At 39.8% G+C, this 21,992-nt stretch overlaps 1 protein-coding gene across 4 annotated transcripts in view; it reads right to left on the bottom strand.

The window, feature by feature from the left end:
- Positions 1-21,992, bottom strand: part of nup214 (nucleoporin 214) — a 34,790-nt gene that overhangs the window by 9,375 nt on the left and 3,423 nt on the right. For 3 of the 4 annotated variants that reach the window (XM_051411593.1, XM_051411594.1, XM_051411596.1), the window contains exons 9-33: positions 21,807-21,873; positions 21,229-21,352; positions 18,196-18,360; positions 17,105-17,498; positions 16,889-17,025; positions 16,716-16,804; positions 15,702-15,785; positions 14,177-14,326; positions 13,809-13,967; positions 13,581-13,684; positions 13,314-13,493; positions 12,837-12,925; positions 12,663-12,749; positions 11,992-12,300; positions 11,656-11,823; positions 11,132-11,243; positions 9,268-9,328; positions 8,364-8,433; positions 8,124-8,208; positions 7,682-7,734; positions 6,048-7,577; positions 4,381-4,448; positions 4,098-4,275; positions 3,742-3,894; positions 1,493-1,664 (exon numbers count right to left, since the gene is read on the bottom strand). In XM_051411593.1, coding sequence (XP_051267553.1) covers positions 1,493-1,664; positions 3,742-3,894; positions 4,098-4,275; positions 4,381-4,448; positions 6,048-7,577; positions 7,682-7,734; positions 8,124-8,208; positions 8,364-8,433; positions 9,268-9,328; positions 11,132-11,243; positions 11,656-11,823; positions 11,992-12,300; positions 12,663-12,749; positions 12,837-12,925; positions 13,314-13,493; positions 13,581-13,684; positions 13,809-13,967; positions 14,177-14,326; positions 15,702-15,785; positions 16,716-16,804; positions 16,889-17,025; positions 17,105-17,498; positions 18,196-18,360; positions 21,229-21,352; positions 21,807-21,873 — 4,788 coding nt within the window. The remainder of the gene's footprint in view (positions 1-1,492; positions 1,665-3,741; positions 3,895-4,097; positions 4,276-4,380; positions 4,449-6,047; positions 7,578-7,681; positions 7,735-8,123; positions 8,209-8,363; positions 8,434-9,267; positions 9,329-11,131; positions 11,244-11,655; positions 11,824-11,991; positions 12,301-12,662; positions 12,750-12,836; positions 12,926-13,313; positions 13,494-13,580; positions 13,685-13,808; positions 13,968-14,176; positions 14,327-15,701; positions 15,786-16,715; positions 16,805-16,888; positions 17,026-17,104; positions 17,499-18,195; positions 18,361-21,228; positions 21,353-21,806; positions 21,874-21,992) is intronic. The other variant, XM_051411595.1, reaches the window with a different exon arrangement.

Raw genomic sequence — 21,992 nt, forward strand, 5'->3', positions numbered from 1 at the left:
AATCTCCTGTGAGACTAAGAAAATTTGTGACAACAGTGGATTCAATAGTGTGAAAGTAGCCTCCGTTGGTCTCAGTGCAGTCTCCAAAACTTGGTTTACATTAGGTTTATTTTTATCACATCTTTACTATGACGTTAATCGAGCGTTTAACAACTTTGTTTTATGCTTTTGTGATGGATGTTCTGAGCGAGAGAGATCACAGATGTTCCGATTCCCAAAAAACTGCTCCACGCTGCAGGCAAAATCCTGCTGCTCCTCTCCCGCCTGGGTATTACACAAAGGCCTGGTGACACTGACATTCTCAAATGTTGAGTGACTACACCAAAGTAACAACCAAAAATAAACACTACTTAGTTTACTACAAAGTTGTGCCACATAAAAACATTTGCGGATTTAGCCTTGAATGCCATTAATTTAAACCAAGACAACAAAAAACAGATGCACTTGTACATTAAGGTTGTCACCTTTTATACAAAATTGGGGAAAATTAAAAGTTCTAACTGTAATGACCTGTTCAAATTTGAAGTAGTTTGCCTGGTGGTCCACCAGAGGGCGTTCCTAAAATGTAAACTAGTCCGTAAACTAAGCTAATTCCTAAAAAATTAGCAGGACACTACTTATTACACTATATGGGTTGCATTTAAGTTAATTTAATATTTTTATGATAATTTCAACATATAAAGAGTCAACACTGGCCCGCCGGCTGCCATTGTCCCCCAGTGCAGCACCTTTTTGCTATAGCCACTCCAGTTTTGTACTACACAAGTAAGGGTCTGTTACGAGTATAGTGGTTAGTGTTTTTTGTTTTGCTGCCCTGTTCTCTGTATATATGCCTGCTCCAGGTACCGCCCTCCCCTCCGTGCTGTAGTGACTGGTCAGGCACAGTGGCAGTCGATTTGTTCAAGAGACCAGCCGGCTTTATAAACAGGAGAGCAGCAAGCAGACGGGGCCAGTGGGACAGTTTAGAGCTGTGTGTTGTGTTGTTCCTAACCCGTGTTTTACTGTTTTTAATCCTCCTTCAGAGGGACGGTGATCATGTTTTATATTTTATAGTTTTGTTATTTGTTTAATTAATAGCTTTGCCTGTGAAGTGAGTTATTTTGTCCAAACATTGCTTTCTACTTTTTTAAGAAAGTAGTTTTCAGTTTGAACTTTTCATTTGTAAGTATTCATTTATATTGTTAATAAAAATCCCTTTAGTTTATACATAGAATTCTGTTTTGTGTGTTTCTTTTATTCTGGGTTCATTCTTTAATTGTTACTCTCCTCTCCCCTGGATTAAACATCTGAGGTCATAACAGGATTGCAAAAACTGACAAGACAGGAAAGTGACACATTTTAAATAGAAATGTGCTAAAAATCTGCATATATTACTCAATGCCTGTGCAATATTGTCTCTAATATATCGATGTATATATTCTTAAAAAGCCATTTGTATAATGTTTATAGTATTTTATTCAAACCTTTCACAGAATATAAAAAGCATTCTTACCCAAATCCTCCCATGCTGGAAGCCGCCGTTCCCTCTCCGAACACTTTACCGGCTGAGGGAACCATGTTGCCGCTGAAGGAGGCATTTGAGCCGAATGATGCTCCACCACCAAATGCTGGGGAACTACCAAAGGAAGGGGGACTCCCAAACACTGGAGCACTGCCAAAACCACCTGTAGAGGGGAAAATAGTTTTGTAACAGAAAGCAGCAGAACATAAACAGGGAGTTACAGCACTGTTTCTACAAAGAGAAGACAAAAAAGGTCAGTCCGGATGCGGTTTCTTTTGAAGCATGGATCGCGTTTATTTTTATTTTATTTCCCCTACATGGAGGGTATTTTTCTTCTCACAGGGGTTCCTGGGCTGAACAGATATTCAGGTACAATGTATATGACTACACACATATTTTACATGGTCTAAGCCAGGGCTGACACTAACTAAAGAGAAATAACAAAAAAATATATTTAAAAATGAATATGCTAATCATTTCTAATATTAATCTAATATAAATATTTTCCCCTATTGTTTCTCACAAGAAAATGTCTTGTGAGAATGGTGAATACAGTTACTATATTGTGGCTTCTTGTGTACAATACATTATTGTTCTGGAACAACACACTGTGACAGCCAAATGACTGTATGAATACTTCACTCCAACTCAAAGCCTAAGAGGTAGCAGTGCAGAGGGAGAAAGGGTGTACTGAAATTACAGCCTGGCTACCAGCATGCACCAGTAAATAATTGATTGAGCTAATGTAACAAGATTACATTCCCTGTACGTGGGCCAGTGATAGGGCATTAGTGTGCTGAGTGGTACCAATATCCCAGTGGAGCTAAGGGATAGTTTGGATGACTGCTACAGCTACAGCTAAAACCACTTACTGCAAGAATAAAAAAAAGAAATAAAAAGAAAGAGGCTCAATTTACATCTTGAAAACTCACTTTTATTTGTAAAGGAATTAAGTTCATTCTTTATACTTAAACTTGCTCTAAACCTAATTTCAACGGCACTTGATCCACTCTAACTTGTTAATCTAGTAAATACTCTAAGTCTTGGAGCTTGAGTGTATAGGAGCAGAGTAAGCAGTTTAGACCATGTGAAACATCTAAATAGTGGTGTCACTTTTTATTTTTGAAGTTGAGAACAGAATCAGCTGTATTGACTGACACAAATACAAACTGGCATGTCTGTTCTCTTCTAAATAAAGTGAAGCAATTCCAAAGCAGTGAGACCATAGCCCAAATGAACTACGTGACTTGACACTTAAACTCGTGGGTTATCTGACAAACAGTAACTCTGGTTTTCCAAAGCATGGCATAACAAATCAACAAGGATGTCAGATTAGGCTTATATTCAGCTGTCTTCACACGCTCTCAACTGTTGTAGAGAAAATCAAATTGTAGCAGAAAATTGGTACATATCTAACCATGCATGACAAATCTACATTATTTTACCTATAATATTGCAGCTCTCTTGAATACTGATTATCCAAGACATAGATCACCGATATAAAATGACACTTCTGAAATAATGTAGCTTAAACAGACAATCTAAAACTTTTTTTGCATCCAATATGGATCTGATAATGAAATAAATACATCCCATCTTTGACTCATCGCAGTGTGACTTAGCAGTGTTGAGAGGTAACATTGCATCAGCAGTATTCCGGCAGGTAAATAACAGAGCCTGACTACCTCACTTTCTGCTCTGCTGGGGGGAGGAGATAAGGACACTTGCTGTAGCTCAGCTGATAAAGGAGAAAGCAATGTCAAGAGTTGGCTGCTGTGTAAAATGTGATTATCTATCTATCTATCTATCTATCTATCTATCTAGTAGTATATGTGCACAGAGTTTCTATCACAGCAATGCCACTATCACCGAACCTCACACATCACTAAAGCAGAGGCCCTAAGCCAGACCCCGAAAAATGAAAGAACAGAGAATATCGAACATCACTAATACGAGCCTTATCAGGGGAATGTGTGTAAGCATGGGATTACAAAATGCAAAAATTCCCTAATAACAGCAGTATTTACATTTGCTAGGGCCCTTGCACAATTCTAATTAAGAAAATGAATCCTTACCCTAAGGAAGTATGAACAGTACATGGAAACAAGTCTGGTCTGAAAATGTGTGTAAAACAACTAATAAAGTACAGGAAGCAGTGGATGAGAGAATCTCAAGGTTAAAGGTTAAAGAGTGAAGACTAAGTACTTTTAGCATAAAAAGCCATATGGTGAAGGCTGTACCTTGTTTTGTCGGTGTAGAGAAAGAGCCAAATCCCTGGGATGCGACACTCCCTGCACCAGTGCTGAAGGTCCCACTAGGTTTCTGCTCGCCAAAGGAGGCCTGTCCAAAACCAAAGGCCTTTGCACCACTACTCCCAAACAGACTGTTGGCACCTAGAGGAGAAAAAGGCAGATACATGTATCTTTCAAAAACAGTAACATGGGAGTTTGTTCCCAGTACTTTTGCTTTGTGTTTCCATTTGGCTTCCAGTATGGTAAAGGTATAACACTCAACAATATGTGAAAAGATGTTAGAATAAAAATAAAAATATCTCAACAATCTTGATTATTTTTTTGTATAGATTGTATTAGTTTACCTGTCTGAGCAGGCTGGCCAAACCCTCCGGTGGCAGCAGGGGTGCCAAATGGGTTCTTATTGGCAGCGTCTTCACTTGGTTTACCTCCCAGGCCACTAAAGAACCCTCCACCTGCAGCTGAGCCTGCTGTATTGGCTGAATTTGAACCAAACAGACTCCCACCAGATGATGGCTGTTGCTGCAAGAGATCCAGAAAAATTTTGACATTTTTAAACATTTTCAGACAATGTGATTCATGGGGTGCTCTATCAATCAAGATTTTAAAAAAATCAATGGATAATACCTGTCCAAATAAACTCCCAGTGCTAGATTGTTGGCCAAACACAGATGTGGCAGAAGAGCAGCCAAAAGCTGTAATGAGACAAAAGGAAAAATACAGTTAAGACTGAGACTGTCTTTATTAAATCTGCACTACTAGATGTTGTGTAGCCGTTGATGCCACATACATTTCCTTGTCACCAATATATATCTTCCCTTTCTTACCCAAGTGTAATAAAACAGAATGAGCTGACTGGAAACTCGAAACCCCTTTAAACTCTGTAGACAGGAGTGACAAGCTGCATCTAACTGCTGAGCTGTACATTAACATCAGCTGTCCACAGAGACACACATTCATACTGCATTGCATTGGGAATTTAAAGAATCTCTGGGAATGGGACAACTCCCCTCATGCCACCCTGCCCTACTCAGACACAACACCAACTGACTTAAGTTTGGCGATGCACATCATCAAGATGATGGCTTGTCACATTTGACTTCAATCAACACAATTTGTGCAAGCTGGTCAGCTGAAAGAGTTGATATTGTCATACAGCCTCCTTTACTTTCCACTGCCATACTACAATTCAGGGGATTCATTTGCTTAAACACTGTCAGACACGACTCAATTGTTTGTAGCTGTGTCGTTCTAATTAGAAAAAATAACACCACTTTGAGTGACAACATCATCTCTGGTGGACTTCTGAAATTGAAAAGAAAAGCACTACGGCAAGTTTTGGCAAAAGTTTTCAAAACTGTCAACCACATTCTTAAGAACTCTTTTCATGATGAAAAACACTGATGTTGTGAGATTTACAAAGTACAGATCTGATCAGGCGGTTAGGAGGTAATTATTCAAGCTTTCGTAATTTAAACTATGTAGTGACCAGGCATATTTTAATGGATCAGTATGGGCTAAATAAAAATAAGATTCTTTCTTCTGTGTTTTGTCTACCTCAGCCTGCTAGTGTTGCAGTGCTGTTGTCCTTTACCACAGCCTACAGTGCAAGCCTTTTGCTGCATATGTGACTGAGAACTAAGAATGTGTGAATGGGAAAAAGGGGTGTATCTGAGTGACAGATTTGAGATTAGGGTTGACATAACGCAGATTCACTAGGAATTACAATTAGCAAAGAGCAGTGTACAAAACATTCAGGTAGCAATTTCTCATTCATAGTCGGTGGTGCTTACAGCCGGGTGAAATGACGGCAGCGGTAGGTCATTGCAATTATCTGATATGCAGTGCTTGTTCTCTGAAAGCTGGTGTCTTTTGTGAGGGAAGAAGCTCTGTTCTGTGACACCAGCGTAGAATGGAGAGTGGACTGAGTATTTCTGTAGTTCTAACAAATCCAGCTGAGTGATACATCTTCCTTCTAGTGGATCATGTTCAGGTATCAAATTCTCCCAGTTAAACTTTTATTCATACCACACAAAGATGTAAGCTCATAAACTTTGTATATTTGAACCAGAACTTCAAGTATTTGGATCAAGAAACCCAGGTACGCAGTATTAAAGGACTCAGATATGGGCCAAAAAACACTTCGGGGGACATCCCTAATCTTTGAAACACACTTGCTATACTACTACTGTCAGATTTAATTACTCAGTGGAAAGAAATTAAACCATCAGCCACAAAGTCTTACTGTATTTTACCAGTGACCAGTAAGAAATCAAGTGCAGACTCCCACTCACCTGCTGGTTGTCCAAAGCTGAAACCTGTAGATGAGGATGTGGTGGTATTACTCCCAAACACAGTCCCTTGCCCAAATCCAGAGCTCTGGCCAAATGCTGGTGCTGTGCTTTGCCCAAACAGCCCTGAGCCAGTGCTGCTGGCTGTGTTGGCACTGCTTGTGCCGAAAGAGAAGGAACTGGCATTGCTAGGAGTAGAAGCACCAAAAAGTCCTCCTCCAGTAGTCGCACTGTTAGAAGTTGCTCCAAATGTTGACTGGCCAAAAGAGAAGCTACTGGCTGTTCCAGTGTTGCCGGCAGGCTGGCCAAAGCCACTCACCTGGCCAAATACGGACTTGCCAAAACCAGTTCCAGTTGATGTACCAAACCCAGCTGAGCCAAATGTAGTTGATACTGGGGCTGCGGGGGCTGTGGGGGCTGCGGGGGCTGAAGGAGCTGAGGACGCTGGAGGTGCAGCAGGTTGCCCAAACACACTAGCGGCAGTAGTAGTAGTGTTAGCAACAGTATGGGTGGGAGTGGTGGCTGCAGGCACAGCTGTGCTGATAACTGGTGTAACTCCAAGGGAACTACTGTCTGTTACTGCAAGGGCAGGCTGAGTAAAAATGGAACCTGGTTTGTCAGAACTGGGCACCTGGAATGCTGCTGGAGCTACCTGAGAGACAGGTACTACAGCAGGGGTGGCAGCAGCTGAAGTGGGTGCAGGAACAGGGGTGGTGGTGCTGTCTGGGGTGAGATTAAATGTAGGAGCCGCACTGGCTGGTGTTGCAGGGTTTGCTTCAGTTGGGGCGGTGATTGAGGTGGGAGGGTCTGGGGTAGGGGCAGCTGTTGCCAAAGGAGGTGTGTATATTGGTGGGGTAACTGTGGCTGCTGTGGTTTCTGTGGCGGCAGAATCCGCTGCGGGCTCAGGTATTGCTAGAGGAGTGGTGCTCTCTACACGTGGTTCAGTAGCATGTTCTTTTTCAGGAGGCGGTGTGGGTTCAGAAGGTTGTGGGGGCACCTTTGGTTCCTCTGATGAGTCTGAAGAAGCTCCGAGAAGACTACTGAAAGATGTAGGTAATGTTGGGGCAATTGAGCTAGATTGGGGAACAGAAACGGCTGGCTTGGGATTTGATTCAGGAGGCTTGAACAAACTGCCCGACACTGCACCCTTGGACAAGTCTGCTCCTGTAGAATCTTCTGCAGACTTTTGGAGTATTGCACCAAAGCTAAACTGTGCTGCTCCTTTGCCCATACCAAGTCCAGTTTCCCCAAAGCCAAATGAAGCAGCAGCAGGTTTAATGGATGAATCTTTAGCTTCTTCTCCTGGGCCCACACGTAGTCCAGAGAAAATGCCAAGAGTTTCTCCTCCAACAGTCTTAGGGGGCTGTGGCTCTAACCTAAGGGCAGTCGTGGTGGAGGTGAGCTTGTCTCCTGATGTGTTTGGAGGAAGGGTGGGAGACCCAGAGTCAAGAGCAGTGGAGAATGAATCCTCTCCAGTCTGGCCAAACATCATCTTGCCATTTCCACCAAAGGCGAATTTATTCACATCCTTCACTGGAGAAATATAAGGACAAAGAACATATCAGAATATCACAAAGGTGTGTATGTTTGACAACATCCTCCGCCAATCTGATACCAAGCTGCTCTATTGTTTTTACCTTGTGATATTCCAGCTCCCTGTGTAACTGAAGCAAAACTGAAGCCTGAAGACCTGCAAAAGAACAGTCAAGTCAAAATGAAACAACAGTGAGAGCATCTTAAGATTCTGTAATGTGACAAATCTCGGAGCGTTGTTAGATTATGAGTTGGGGGCAGAGGGAGAAATTAATAAAATAGACCTCAACCACACTCTTACACAAGTACACGACCAATAGCTCCAAAGACCCAAAAGCCAATTATGCTTTTTTATATGATGGGATGTGTTGTTGGTTGGTTGCCCCAAATTACATTTGAATGGACAAATAAATTGATGTATACACCCCCAAGTACAGGATGACTCATCAAAAATGTTTCAAGCTTTTATAGGAAAAGAGAGGGATTATGATTTTATTTTAACCATAATATACAGAATGGTTCTTTCATTTTCATAAGTTTACTCACCCTGATGCAAAGGAAAACCCTTTGCTGGTAATTTGCTCTGCTGAGCTACCAGAAGGCACAGAAACATCTGCTTTGGGTGACTGACCTGAAGGACAAAAAAAAAAAAAAGTGTCAAGATAAAATGTCAGGATTTGGATATGGTCAAGATTCATAAGCAATGTTCTGCACTGCCATTTTGTTTATGTGTAACCAAATCTGGTACAAAACGTATTTATGCAAGTATACATAACCAGTGCTTACCAAACACGAAGCTTCCCTGTGTGGTGGTTGTACTTTCAGAGGACATCTTCTGGATACCTAAGGCAGGATTCTGCACGGACAGTTTTAAATAGGCAGCGGCTATTACAACTCAATTATGCAAAGCCTTAATAGAGAAAAACACTATACATTTATTATGTGTATTACAAAAGAAATCATTATGAAGCTTCCTTTGAAAACACTGCTAGCGGTTACAGTGCAGGTGCAGTAAACTGTAATCTTAACGCAGTGGTAGAGAAAAAAATGTGTGTACACACACGTGGCTGGAGATCAGTATGTTCAGGTCAGTCCCAATAAAATGAACTTGGGCCTGAACAGTGACGAAGGTTTGGGTGAGGAGTTCCCCTGTCACCCAACTGCAATTTATTACATCAACATAGGAGGGAGCTGGGACATTTCTCACCCATGCAGTTAATGGTTCGTCTCCACACGCAAAGCTGTCAGCATTCTGTGAATTTCCGCAAGTTGAATGTTCTTTAAAGTTACGAAGAGAGGGACACGAACACTGAATTTGCTTGATTTTAAGAACCACCATTGCAACTCTATTGGAAATCTCAGAATGCCATGTTTTCATATTTCTCTAAACTAATGAATCTGTTTATCAGAGAAGCAGATCAGGTGTTTTTTAAGCGTAGACTATTTGGTTGGGTGTATCTGATGGGGCAAAGAAATTATATAGATTTATCTATTTTGACATGGCAGACATTCTTTCTTCTTTTTTTTCTTTTCATGCATGTGAGTTGTGAGCAATTAAAAATGCATTTTGCAAACTATTTAAAAGGATAACATGTCACTTAAGTGATAGTTATATAGAGACATAGCTGTGTGGATGAACAAATAAATGAAAAGATGAGAGCTTGGAGTGATGGACAGATATGGTACGTACTCGTTTGGCCTGGTTGGAAGAAACTGCAAAGACTTGACCTGCTTGATCTGGTACTGATGAACTGGGAAAGAGAGAAGAAGAGGGAGAGGAGAGTGTTTTTAATCCATCTACACAAACAAATATAACAAACATGTCACATTTTAGTGAATGAGGGGTTCATGTTTAATAAAATTAGGTGTCCATGCAGGCATCCTGCTACCAAATATTTTCTTTGTGTAGGGCTGGATAAGCAGCATACATTTTTGAACATTTTAAGATTTTGTTTGCGAAAAAGAAAATATACAAATTGGTTATCTGTATCGAGCTGGGAATCGTTTGAAGAAATGTCTGCACTGTGACCATTTGACAGTGATAAAGAGTATGTTAGTGTGGAATCTGGGAAAAGCCCACTTTCGTAATCATCTTACTCTCACAATGCCTTGCTTTTCTGGTTTGTTATTGTGAGCAGGCTTTATTTGGGAAAAGCCCCAAGGAGGGATGGCCTGACGAAATATCAAGCACAAAACTGGAGCACAGTCCAGTGAGGCAGAAAGAGTAAGGTGTAGGAGGCAGGAAGGGGCATAACAAGAGTGTGTGAATCATGGAGGGAATAAAGAGCCTAATAAAAGACATGAGGAACAGGAAGTGAAGATGATAATGATATGAAAAGAGACAATTTTTTTCCCCCAATTCTCCAGCATACTGGTTTTTAAACATCATAGTCATTGTTTCATTCAAAATCCAGTGTGCTGGAGTAGAGCCACAACAATAAAATACAGATCATAGCTGTAAAACTTAACAGAATGGACTGTATATGGCATAGACGTAATCATACACAAGACATTAACATAAATGAGGTTTAAAAAAGGGAAGGAAATAAGAATATAGAGATGTAATGCTTGAAAAAAACATGCTGGGATGCAAATGTAAAACATCCTTAAAGGCAGCTGGCCTCTGCCAGTCGTGTGCATTGGCTAAGATTAGTCAGTGACCTGATAAATCTATACAGAGGAGACACACTCAAAACAAACACTGGACCCCTGGAGGAGTTATAGTGACAGACTGTCTACTCATTGTATCAGAAATAGATCCAAGTGGGTGCAGGCATGATGTAATTCCATAAATATGTTTAATCTATCTATCTATCTATCTATCTATCTATCTATCTATCCATCCATTAGATATATAAGACAAAAAATAATTAAAAAATCTATTAACACCAATGAGAAAGTGTATAAAATGGGAAATGGCAAAATGCTAAATAGCTTCATCTGCCAGGTAAATTAAAATGTGACCTGTACCAAAAGGTCTCCATTCATATTCAAAGTGAATTGCATGAAAACCAAAGCAAATCTATTGACAAAGGGGCTAACAGTGAAAATGTGTAATCAGTCAGTGCCTACAAACAAAAATATTGCAGAATTGTTATAGCTATTCTGCAAATAATACAATGAAATAGTATAATCCTACTACCCTTCCAGTGCCTGACTAAGTACCAGTTTTCTGTATTGCTTAGAAATTACATTAGGCTTAGTGATATCAATACCATGGAATAAAGCCATATCCAGAGCAGAAAACTACATACACCATAAAACCCTTGGACGTATTCCTTCTAAAGGTTAACGTTACTTGTTGTCAAATTATTGTACACCATTTTCACAATTCTGCACCAAATGTATCAATTCATAAAAAATAAAAAAAAATGATGAGAAAGGTGTGCTGAATGCATACTGTGTCTGCCATTATATGTTTTCTGAGGCAGATTACACAAATCTCTCTCTCTCCCTCTCTCTCTCTTCCCCCCCCTGGAAAAAGGTCTTACAACAGGAATTTCATAACATAATTAACTCAAAAAAAAGGTTTCTACATCATTTTTGGTTTTTACCTGATTATACTGGGAACTGGCACAGGAGGCCCTTTGTCCTTGAGCTCCTGGACATTGACCACCTGAGGAACAGTCTTCAAAGTTGACTCTGTCAAGGAAGTACTGACAACAGCTGGAACACACACCAACGCATACGTGAGCAATTCACACACAGAGATGTAAATACACACCAATGTTTATATTAAAAAAGGAACATACCAGACAGGTGTATTTAAATGAATTGAATGTTTCCATAGTGATTTGAGCCTGGTTTGAATTATACTTAAACTATCAGTTTAGTATGCAAGTCTCGAATATGAAGGGGTGCTGAGCTGGGACAAAAGGCTACCTGTTTCACATTATTTGGTCTGGAAGTCTGTGTCTCCCCCTGGTGAATTACAGTGGGTATGGCAATACAATATTATAACCAGCTTCTTATACACAGTGTTGCCCATAACAACTTAACACATCTTCACTACCATTTAAAAGTAAACAAATAAATAATTATTTTCAATTGCAGTCAAAGGCTGGTGACTTCTTCCTACCTGTCTTCTGATTGGCCATCTGTCTGCGTAGAGCTGCAGTGCCCGCAGCCTGCTGTGCCGGGACGGTGACAGGGATGGTCCTCTCAGTTGGTGGGGCTCCATGTTTTACTGTCTTTGTGGCAAGAGCAGTGCTATCAGCCCCGCTGAGGTTGATTTTATTGGTAGGAACTGAAATATCAATACAGTGAGCAACATTTATGAAACAAAGTATGTCTACTGGGGTTTAGCACTTTGTGTTTCATATGGCATTTAAAAGCAGTGATCTTGTGCCTTTGAATGCCAAACAACTGAATGTAGCATTGCATCTTTGACGAATAGTTTATACAATTCACTCACCAGGGTTGGCAATTGGGCTAAGTCCAAAGCCCATACCCGGTACTGAGTGGATTTTGGTTAAAGGGGTGGACTGGATGGCCCCGAAGCCAGGCTGGATAGAAGGGGTCCTCACGACTGTGGGGTGGCGGGGGGTAGACAATGCTTGAGGAATGACAGTCACTGGAACAGGTTCTGGCTGTAGTTCCTCCTCCTCCAGCTCCAAGTGAACCGGGTGAGGCTCCAGGGACTGGGACAGGGAGGACGTGGAGCTCACATCATCCAAGTCTTCATAGTATTTAGGTGAAAGGAAGGCTGACCGAGACAGGTTGGCTGGAAGAGAATAGATGAAGAACATTTAAATCACCATTACATGTGGTATATCTGTGCCATGGTGATGGTGATTTTTTTTTTTTTTTTTTTTTTTAATCTCTTTACATTAATAGAACAGTCTAAATGTTGGGAAGAATATTTACTTAAATAGTGTTGTTCAAAAAGAGTAGGCCTTCTCTTTTTGACTATTATTGGATTCCCTTTGAGAGTTTATGGTAAAGCTAAACTACATTTGTAAACTTTCATGCAACCACAAATTTCTTGTCAGTAAACCAAATTTACACAAGAAAAATCAATAGGTTTCCACCTCCTAATATATGAGAGCAATCCCTGTTAAATTAGTTTGAGCAGGATGTGTGTACCTGGTGCAGTAGAGCGGACAGGAGGCATCTGTCCCTTTGAGAGGAAATTTCGCAACTGGGACTGTTTCACTGGGGATATCTTGGCTGCTGGAGAAACATCTATAGTTAGCATATATAATTAAGAAACATAATATCCTTTATTATTTTTCCTATCAAATATATGAAGATTGATACCTGGAGATTTGGATTTGGCCTTAGGAGGGCTGGAGTCCAGCCTGGCTTTCAGGAGTGTGTCACGTAAGCTTTCAAGCTCGCTTTCCAAACTGTAATAAAACACAGACACAAGTTGTTCAAATTGCAAACTACAAAACATTCTCTAAAAGCCATTTGTACCGATGCACAAAATTAGAAACTAATGTTAATATCCTATAAAGGATGCTACACTGAAAGAAATGAGTGCAATCAGTGTCTTATTTATGGACTGCAGTCACTATATTGTTAGTTATTATGCTACGCCATTTAATTTTTCAAAAAGTGCTCTAGATTCATTTTGTAGCCCATTTAAGTCAAGGTTAACTTGAAATATGAAGTCTCTATTTCCCAAACCTACTCGGCAGTCTCCCTTCTCAAAACAAAGTAAAAAATCTACAAAATGTAATACTCATTTATAGTTTCTTCACATTCTAATCCACTTTCTTTGCCAGCTCCTACCCAGATGTTGGTGCTGTAGCAGTACTGGGGTTTATAGTTGGAGCAGCAGTCTTGTTGTAGAGGCGCAGTGAAGTGAGTTCCTTAACCAACTGGTCCAATCTGTTCTTCTGCTGGTTGATAATGTACAGGTTGTTGGCCAGTGTGGTGAACAAACCCTCACGCCCTGGCACAACCATGTGTCTGCGAAGAAGATAATTATTTCAAATGATACTTAAAACCAAATATTTTCTGCATCAAATACTCCCATAGCTGGTCTTTAGTGCTTACTTCAGCTTTTTCTTCTTCTCCAGGTGTTTCTCCCATTCCACATCCAACACATCATTGACATCCTCCACAGCAAATGTAACATACTGGTACAGCCTGCGAATCTCCTGAATAAAAAGGAAAAAATTAAAAAGAATTGACAAAATGCTATGAGTATGCAGGTGATTCATGTAGAGGCTTGAGATAGTATCCATTCATGCAAACATAATTTATCTTTCTCCTGCTTTTCACCTTGAGCTGTTCCTCACTGCGTGGATCCAGAGGTTTTTTGTACAGCAGCTGTCTGTAATTTCTGTCTCTGCCCAGCTCACTCTGGGCTTTGGCTTCTTCTGCCCCAGCAAAGCCCTCCAGCAAGGTGGTCTTTAGTGTACCAATATCTCCATGGAGAGACTGTGAATCATAAAAAGAAAGAAAAAAGAAAAAGGTTGAAAGAGAATAGCAATCCCATAATAATAATTGTATCCCTTAGTCACAAGTAGGGAAGATGGCACACATGATAGTGTTTTTGTTTATCATAACATTGTACATTTATGACAGTGATTTTGTTAAGACCATTGCATTCAGTCAGCCCAAGCATTATCTGACTATCATAGTCTTACCTCAGTAGTTTCCTTGATCTCCAGGGTGAAAATATGAAGGTCCTCCGACTCCTTCCTCAACTCCTTCATCTCATCATTGGTGCCAACCTTGAAGTCTGCTCTTGCGCTTCGTGCTTTAAGGTCATCTAACTCCTTCTGGAAGTGTGCAATCTAAAGACGAGTAAAAGACATGCTTAGTTATTTGTAAATCCTTCATTGAGTTTTTATGTAGTCCTTCCTAAATTCTTAGTAACTACTACACTAGCAAGTTTCATAATAGTGATTAACTAAATTGGGTGGCGCCACTAAGAAAGACATTAACACCTTAGCTATTAGAAATGCATATATGTATATTGATTTCCAGTATATATGTATTTAAATGTGTAAATCTGTTGCTAACCTTGCAAACACGAAGGATATATTAAACTTAAAAAACAATCTGATATATCTATCTATAAAGCAAGAAATCTCTGTCTGTGTGTGTGTGTGTGTGTGTGTGTGTGTGTGTCTGTGTGTGACTCAAATATCTCTGCAGATCAGGATCAGACTGACCTGTTATTTCACTTGTTGCAGGTAAACGCAGAAAAAGAAATTGTTGCAGGAAGTGTTCAAATCGGAGAGTAGTGTGTGAAGACATGGACATTTTTGAGGGGGAAATAAACTTTTTTTTTCGTCGTGAAGGCATTATCTCCGTGATCGATTATTCTGGGCTTTCGGTGAAGTGAGCGGTGGAAAAACAGGTAGGCGACAGTACTGTTTTGTACGGTTTCTGCACAACGTATGAGTTGAAAAGGCATGTTGTTGTCACGTAAGGGCCCTGATCATGTGGCACAGACATTTTAATTGCATTTTGTGTCTGTTAAGAGGAGCAAAGGGCACTCTTTAGGATATACCCCCAAGAAGTGTATTATAACTAACTGGGAGCTCTGGCCATTAGCTGCAGGATCTCCAGTTTGCTAGAACCAATTCTGGTCGTTGTTTTTCCTATCGACAGTACTCTGTGACCTCTAGTGATCAAGACTAGGGTAATAATCTGACGAAGTTCCCCTTTAAGAGTAAGTGGGAAATAGCCGATTAAGCTAACCTAATTGATGTTATTCGGCCATTTAGTCTGACAATATTTAAGTTTATAATCTGAGGTATACTTATGTTTTTCATGAAATGTATTTAAACGTCTAGATATGTCGACCATATTTCACCATATGTATTTTTATTTTATTCTCCAATCTGAAAAGCTCAGTTAGCTGGATGTAAATATTTAGTAACTAAGTTCATTTCTACATGGTAACTGCTTTTTGTGGTTCAACCCGTGTTAATTCAGCGATGCGTAAAACTCCACTTAGAAAACACTTGCGTTATAACTAGCCTTGAAGAGTTATCATACAATTTTACAAGTAAAACCTAGAAACCTGGTGTATTAGTCATGAGCATCCAGTTGGCATTTTGCTTCATTTGGTTTGAGCTATGAGACCCTCAATTTTTCACAACATCACCAATTAAAAGTGGTACAAAGGTACTCCAGTGGGGTCTGGATGATGTGTCTCACCTCCTCCAGTATACCAGCCATAATGGGATCAGAGTCTTTCTTTTGCTGTAGCTGCTTCTCCAGGGCCTTCACACTAACAGCTGCCTGCAACGAGAAGTGATAAAGTAAGAAACAGTCACCGACAAATACACACAACCTATATTAAAGTTTGGACAAAAAAAATAAAATAAAAACGCAAGAATTTCTGTAATCTAACTTTAATGCTAATATAACACTGCACTTTCCTTCTGCCACCAACAGTTGGTTTCAGTTTAACATTCTGTTGCTAGTAGCAACAACTACCAGCACAGTTCCATAGCAGTTGCAATTCAACTGACATTCCACCATTTTGTTAGATCTGGGGCCAAATTATTATTGCGTCTTCTATTTTTCTCCCCCAGTGCCCTTGTTGAAGTATTGTCATTGGGTACTCTTTTTATCGTTCAGCTGTTCTGGGATTTGTTACTTTTTCTGTGATCAGTTTACTGCTTACAAAGCTAACCAATGGGCTAACTGTTGATATTATGTATTGTATCCTTTTTACTTTTACTCTCGTGGACTGGATGTTTCCTAGATTAATTACTGTGGTGTACTTCCTATGGGGACTGAATGTTTTTTAATTACTTGTGATACACTGTTTCTTAATGCAGTGTGGAAAAATGTTGCTAATTTGACAGTTTTGTGAATCCAGTTTACTTATTACTGCAGCTAATCCATTCATATTTTTAGTCTTTTGTTTAGCACACTGTATAGCTAACTGTGCACCAACATGCATATTTGGGCATATTTATCTATTTAACTTTAGTATTCTCCACACAAAATATTAAGCCAAAGTTGCATGAAAAGGGGTTAAGATGATGAAACTTCAGAGTAGAATAAAAAATAAATAGCAACACTGTCTTACTGAATATTTTTATGATCCTTAGAAATCTAGGGGAGGTTGAATGCTCTGTCCCTTCAGTGGTTCTCTAGGATTATAATGTGTTTATCTTTTGGCATATTGTAGAGCAAAACATCAACAAAACCAGACAGGACCTGTGGAGTTTGGACACGGCCCTGGGCAGCAGGAGAAGGCTTCTGGATGACTGTGGGTGGTGTGCTGGTTTGAACTGGACGCACTGGGGCTGCAACACAACCAACAATATTAAAATCACAAGCCAAAGCATGAGCACAAGGTATAATAGTCAAGGAACCAAGGATTTTCCTACCTAATACAGCTGGTGGTTTAGTGGTTGAGAGTGGAGGGGCGGTCAAACTACCAGAATTTGAGACAGCTGTTTTGGCCAGCGAGGAAGTTAATGAGGAAGACTGTGGTGTTGGTGCTGGGGGCTCCAATGTTGAAAATCTTGGGAAAGAGTATTTGTGTACATTATGTGTATAAGAACTTCAATGTCTCAAATGATTGGTGAAAAACAATGATTTACCTCTCATTTAGATTCAGTTTCACTGTTGGTGGTGATGGAGCAGCCAGGTTCTGGGGCGCTGGAGCTGCCATTGGTGACGGTTTGATGGAAGGGGTGAAAGTAAACCCTGAAGGTGCTGAGGGAGTGACGGAGGGAGGTTTGGAGGTAAAGGGGAAGCCCGTGGACCCTAAGCCAAAAGGTGTGGGTCCCATCAGGGGGAAGGCTGAAGGGGCAGAGGTGGCGCATGTAGTTGGGACAGAGAAAGTGAAACCTGACGATGAAGATGACGACACAGGAGCTGTGGGAACCATGCTGAATGGGGCAGCAGGGGCTGGAGTAAGACCGAGGTTTGAGAATGTTGCTGGGGCAGATGGGATGGAGGCAGCAATTTTGGGTAGTTGGGTGGCAGAAGAACCTGTGAACAGAAAATAAATTTGCTGTCATTTGATCTCATCACATGCTAGGCAAGTTTTGTCTTTAAGCAAAGATTGCTAATTCTAGATGCAACTTGATTAGCCTTAGGAGAGAAGAGAACCATTTTTCATGGTTAGACGCTCACAGCCAAATTTCTGTCAGACGGCAAAGGACTTTGCACAAATGTTATTGAGCCTCTTTCTGAATGAGTTTGGCTAAGTAAAAACACTGGTTTTATAGTTTCATAGAAAAGTAAACACTTTACAGTGTTTTTCACATAAAGTGAAAAGTGACTGAACAACAAATTATGAATTATTTAAAAAAATTCACAGAATTCCAACAAAGTAAAAAATCTAAAACATTGTAAGCATTTATAAATATCATTTTGCCCTCAAAAACTTGAAACCTTTCTGCTTTCATCACCACTACTACTGAAATACAACTCAAAACTCTGTAGGCCCTATTTGATTATGCAAAAGACCTCCAACCTTCATTGGTAGATTTAAGTTAAAAACTAAAATTTTATGCAGAATTAGTCTTGTTCCTTTAAGGCATGAGGGTAAGCTTAATGAGGGATGTATTTCGACATGTTTTCTTGACTGACAGCTCTCTCAAGATGACTATGAATAATTGTGCAGCCCTCTAAACAACATTTTAGACTAAAAAATACTGTATCTTGACTTCACTGGCTCTCTTACCTGGCTTGGGCAGTCTCTCCCCCTCCAAGGTGAGGGTAGTGGGGGCTGAGACCAGTTGCTTAACACCAGGGTTGAGGTTGAGGTTGAGCAGGGCAAATGGGCAGAGTAGTCCCTCCGTGGATAGCATTAGCATAGTGGGTGCTGGTGGCAAGGTCTTCTCATCCGCTTTGAGAGGGAGAAAAGATGGGGTACAGATAGAGGCAAAAGACATTTAGACAGAGAAATACTGTAGTCTGAATGATGTAGAGTAAAAGACACGCAACATTTTGAACAATCTCTATAGCTGTGTGGTAGGAACTTTTGTCTTAAGTCTATTAATTAAGAGCCACACACATTATGCAGAGTCTACATTATGCAGTAACAGACTTTTGTGAGAAATTTAGCATTCTGCACAGCTTTGTTCTTCCAAATAACACCACTGCACAAGGGATACAATAAACAGCAAGTGTCGTCTTCTCACTATGCTTGCTCTGTTCATGGTGACAAAATGCTGTTTGTCATTTAAATCTTGAAAGCGTGGAAGGCATTTGAGCACAAAAGACTGCATGTACGTTAGTGCACTACTTATCTCATTGACCTTGGCTCATTCCGCCCTCCAGTGGTTAAAATAAGTACCCAGTGTTCACTTTAGAAAGGCACACTGTAGTCGTGCGGAGACAACTGTCTTAAGATGCCTCATTTGGTAAAACAGTCCACTGCGTTCTTCTTCCTGCCAAACCCCCCAAACTCTTTCCTGCTCTTCACACCCACTTTTCTGCACTTTCCAAAATCACGCAGTGTGCTGTGGGCTGCAGACAAAAATGGCAAATCCAGTCTCAACCAACATTTAAATGATGAAACTGAGTATTCTCACCCGAAATTAAAGATGCATTAGTCAGAGTTGATACTAGTCATTTCAGATACGTCAAATAAGCAAACCGAACACTTCGTCCCCTTTGTTCTCTCTACAGCTATGTCTCATATCTAAAACTATTCCTCAAGTATAACTTTCACTGTCACCAGGGGAAGACAGTAGTAGCTGCTCTTTCTCAGTACATTTCAGTGTTTGATTAATTACCACTGACTCACCTCTCTGATATATACTGCATTTTGCAACTACAGTAAATTCCGTCCATGCACTGCATGTTTGCTTTTGACATTATGACAGTATATTAGCATCGGACTGACTGCAAAAATTCAAACCTATATCTAATACAAACACATACAGCAAAGCCACTCTATCTATCTATCTAGATAGATAGATAGATAGATAGATAGATAGATAGATAGATATAGTAAACACAGATTAGTATTATGTTTCAAGATATAAAGTGATCCTAAGTTATTGTGCATAAAATAAGCACACAATACAAATAACAAATGTTTAGTTTCATCAGTTAAGAAACTATAGTATGAAAGAAAGAGAAGCAAAGAGATAGAGGGTGAAAGAGAGAGCGAACAGAAGGGAGAGGCACACGGTAAACCTCATCAGCATTCTGCAACAGGATTGTCTGGGCTTTGTTGTTTGTTGTGGTCCTCTAGCTTGTCTGAGCCATTTTAATGAGTGCATTTTTTCTCCACAGATAACTCTCTCGTTACTCTTCCTTCACTTTCCCTATCTAATGTCTCACTTCGGATAAAGGTTTTGATCAGACTACAATCATATCAAAATGTTTCTCAAATTGCAGGGGGTTTTTTCTTGCTGGGGAGGGAGTTCTTAGAGTGAACGGGGAGAGATGTGACTAGACAGCAACACCAGCTCTACGTGAATGTCTGGCAGACTAGGCCATTTAAGATAAAACAGTGTACTGAGACGGTAGCTTATCACTATTCTTTACACATGCTGCAATAGAGCACTGCAGTGGATCCTGTATGCACAAAGAAGCCTGACAGATTTCAGCTTCATCTGATCATTAGGAGAGCGTTGGACATAAAATGTTTTGGAGCTTAAACAAAGACAATGAAATGCATTATAATAAACAATTACGATAACAACAACTATTATTAAATTCAGTACGTCAAGCTCCATCCTCTGCTCTTAAATATTCCAACAAACAACTTTGTATCGCAGAAAATCGTTTGTAAGAATCCAAAAAGACAAAGGGAGTTTTTTCAAAAAACAGTGAAACATATATCCATTTCAGTATGAAATAACTCCAAGCATGAATGTTCATTAAAACAGGCTTTTCGGGGTGGGCGGTATCACCGGTGGCAGATGGTGTACAAACCTGCCTAAACTGGTTTAATTTTCTCCTCACCGTCCATACTGCTATTTAACTATTTTCTCAAAGACCCAGTGGATTCAGTGAGCTTCAGTGCAGACATGCAACAACATTTATGATTAATAACGCTGTGAAAAGTGATATCCAAAAAACAAATAAATGGCAATAGCGAGTGGGAAAGATTTAATGTAATATCTTTTGACAACTGAAGTAGGAGATGTTGTCATTTCAGCTTGATTATGGCAGAGAATATGCTTGCAAATAGGGGCAATATGTCTAATATATTCTATCACAGTGTATGTGACTATATATTGTGATAGTGATCATATAACAACTTGGATAGAGTACATTTTCTGAATTCAGAAACCAGATGGCAGGGCCTGTTTTGGCTTATAACCTGAATTAAATACATGCCAAACCTATGCGAAAATGGTATAGAAAAAAATCTACCCCAGCTTTATGAAATAAATAAATAAATGAACTGCACCAAAGTGACTGTACATTGGGGTGAGCATTAAGCCAACTTCTCTTTTTACTGGAGTTCTGGCAGATATAACATCAGCATAACAATTCTCGAGCCACAACAATATTGATTAAAACAACATAATTGTGATAAAAAGGCATTTTACCTTTGCTCAAATGCTTAAAAAACTGTTTAAAAAATCCCCCTAGAAATCCCCCAAAATGTCTTAGAAGGTATAGCCTAAATTTTTTAAGTGCTAATGTTAAGTTGATAATTGACAAAAATTTAGCCACATTATGTAGATGTACAAATCTGGTCAGAAAGGTGAAGAGAGAAAGTACAAAGAGTAGAAAGAAGAAATTCACTTACTGATGTGGATCTCCTGCTGGCTGGTATAGTCTATTGCTACACCGAGGGGAAGAGTGTCTTCATTTGTCTCGGTCACTGGAAGCTCAGCCCTACTCGCATCCTCCAGGATCCAAAGCTCCCAGATCTAAAAAAAAAAAAAAAAAGAATAGACACCAATCTGTCTTGGTCATGACAGTCTACAGACATTTGGTGTGTTTTCCTCACACCATACACAAAGCATTCGAACAGTAAATTAAAGCTGAATAAATATGTGAAACAAACTTGAGCATAAGAACTGAAATCAATTGTAGCTTCGATAAAACCGAGACCCAAGATAACGCTGTTTGTTTTGCAGTACAATACAGTAAATTAACATTTCAGTAGATTCACATTTGTGTGACCTTTTTATATTTCATCTCAAACATTCAAAATGTCATGTTTTTCTTTCAGAACTACACTGATCTCATGGTTAACTTTTCTAATGGAACTGAATGTAATCCCTCAGAGAGACATCTTTAATGTACATCTATATTAAAACCAGTGTGTCATTTAATGTAAAGATTTCTATAACATTTTCAGCTTTTCACTTAATTGAGTACCTTGTCATCTTGTCTGGCTATAACGCTGACTTCAATGGAAGCTGCTGATGCCGCAAACACAAGGTCCCTGGAATGAAATAAACAATGAGGCAACACAACACATTACATTAATTTCAAATGACATTAAAAAAGAACAAACTTAAGAGTTTGAGGACATAAACAGTGCATTTAATCTCAACAGTGAAC

This window comes from Dicentrarchus labrax, unplaced genomic scaffold (genome assembly GCF_905237075.1).
Source record: "Dicentrarchus labrax unplaced genomic scaffold, dlabrax2021, whole genome shotgun sequence".
Taxonomy (NCBI): domain Eukaryota; kingdom Metazoa; phylum Chordata; class Actinopteri; family Moronidae; genus Dicentrarchus; species Dicentrarchus labrax.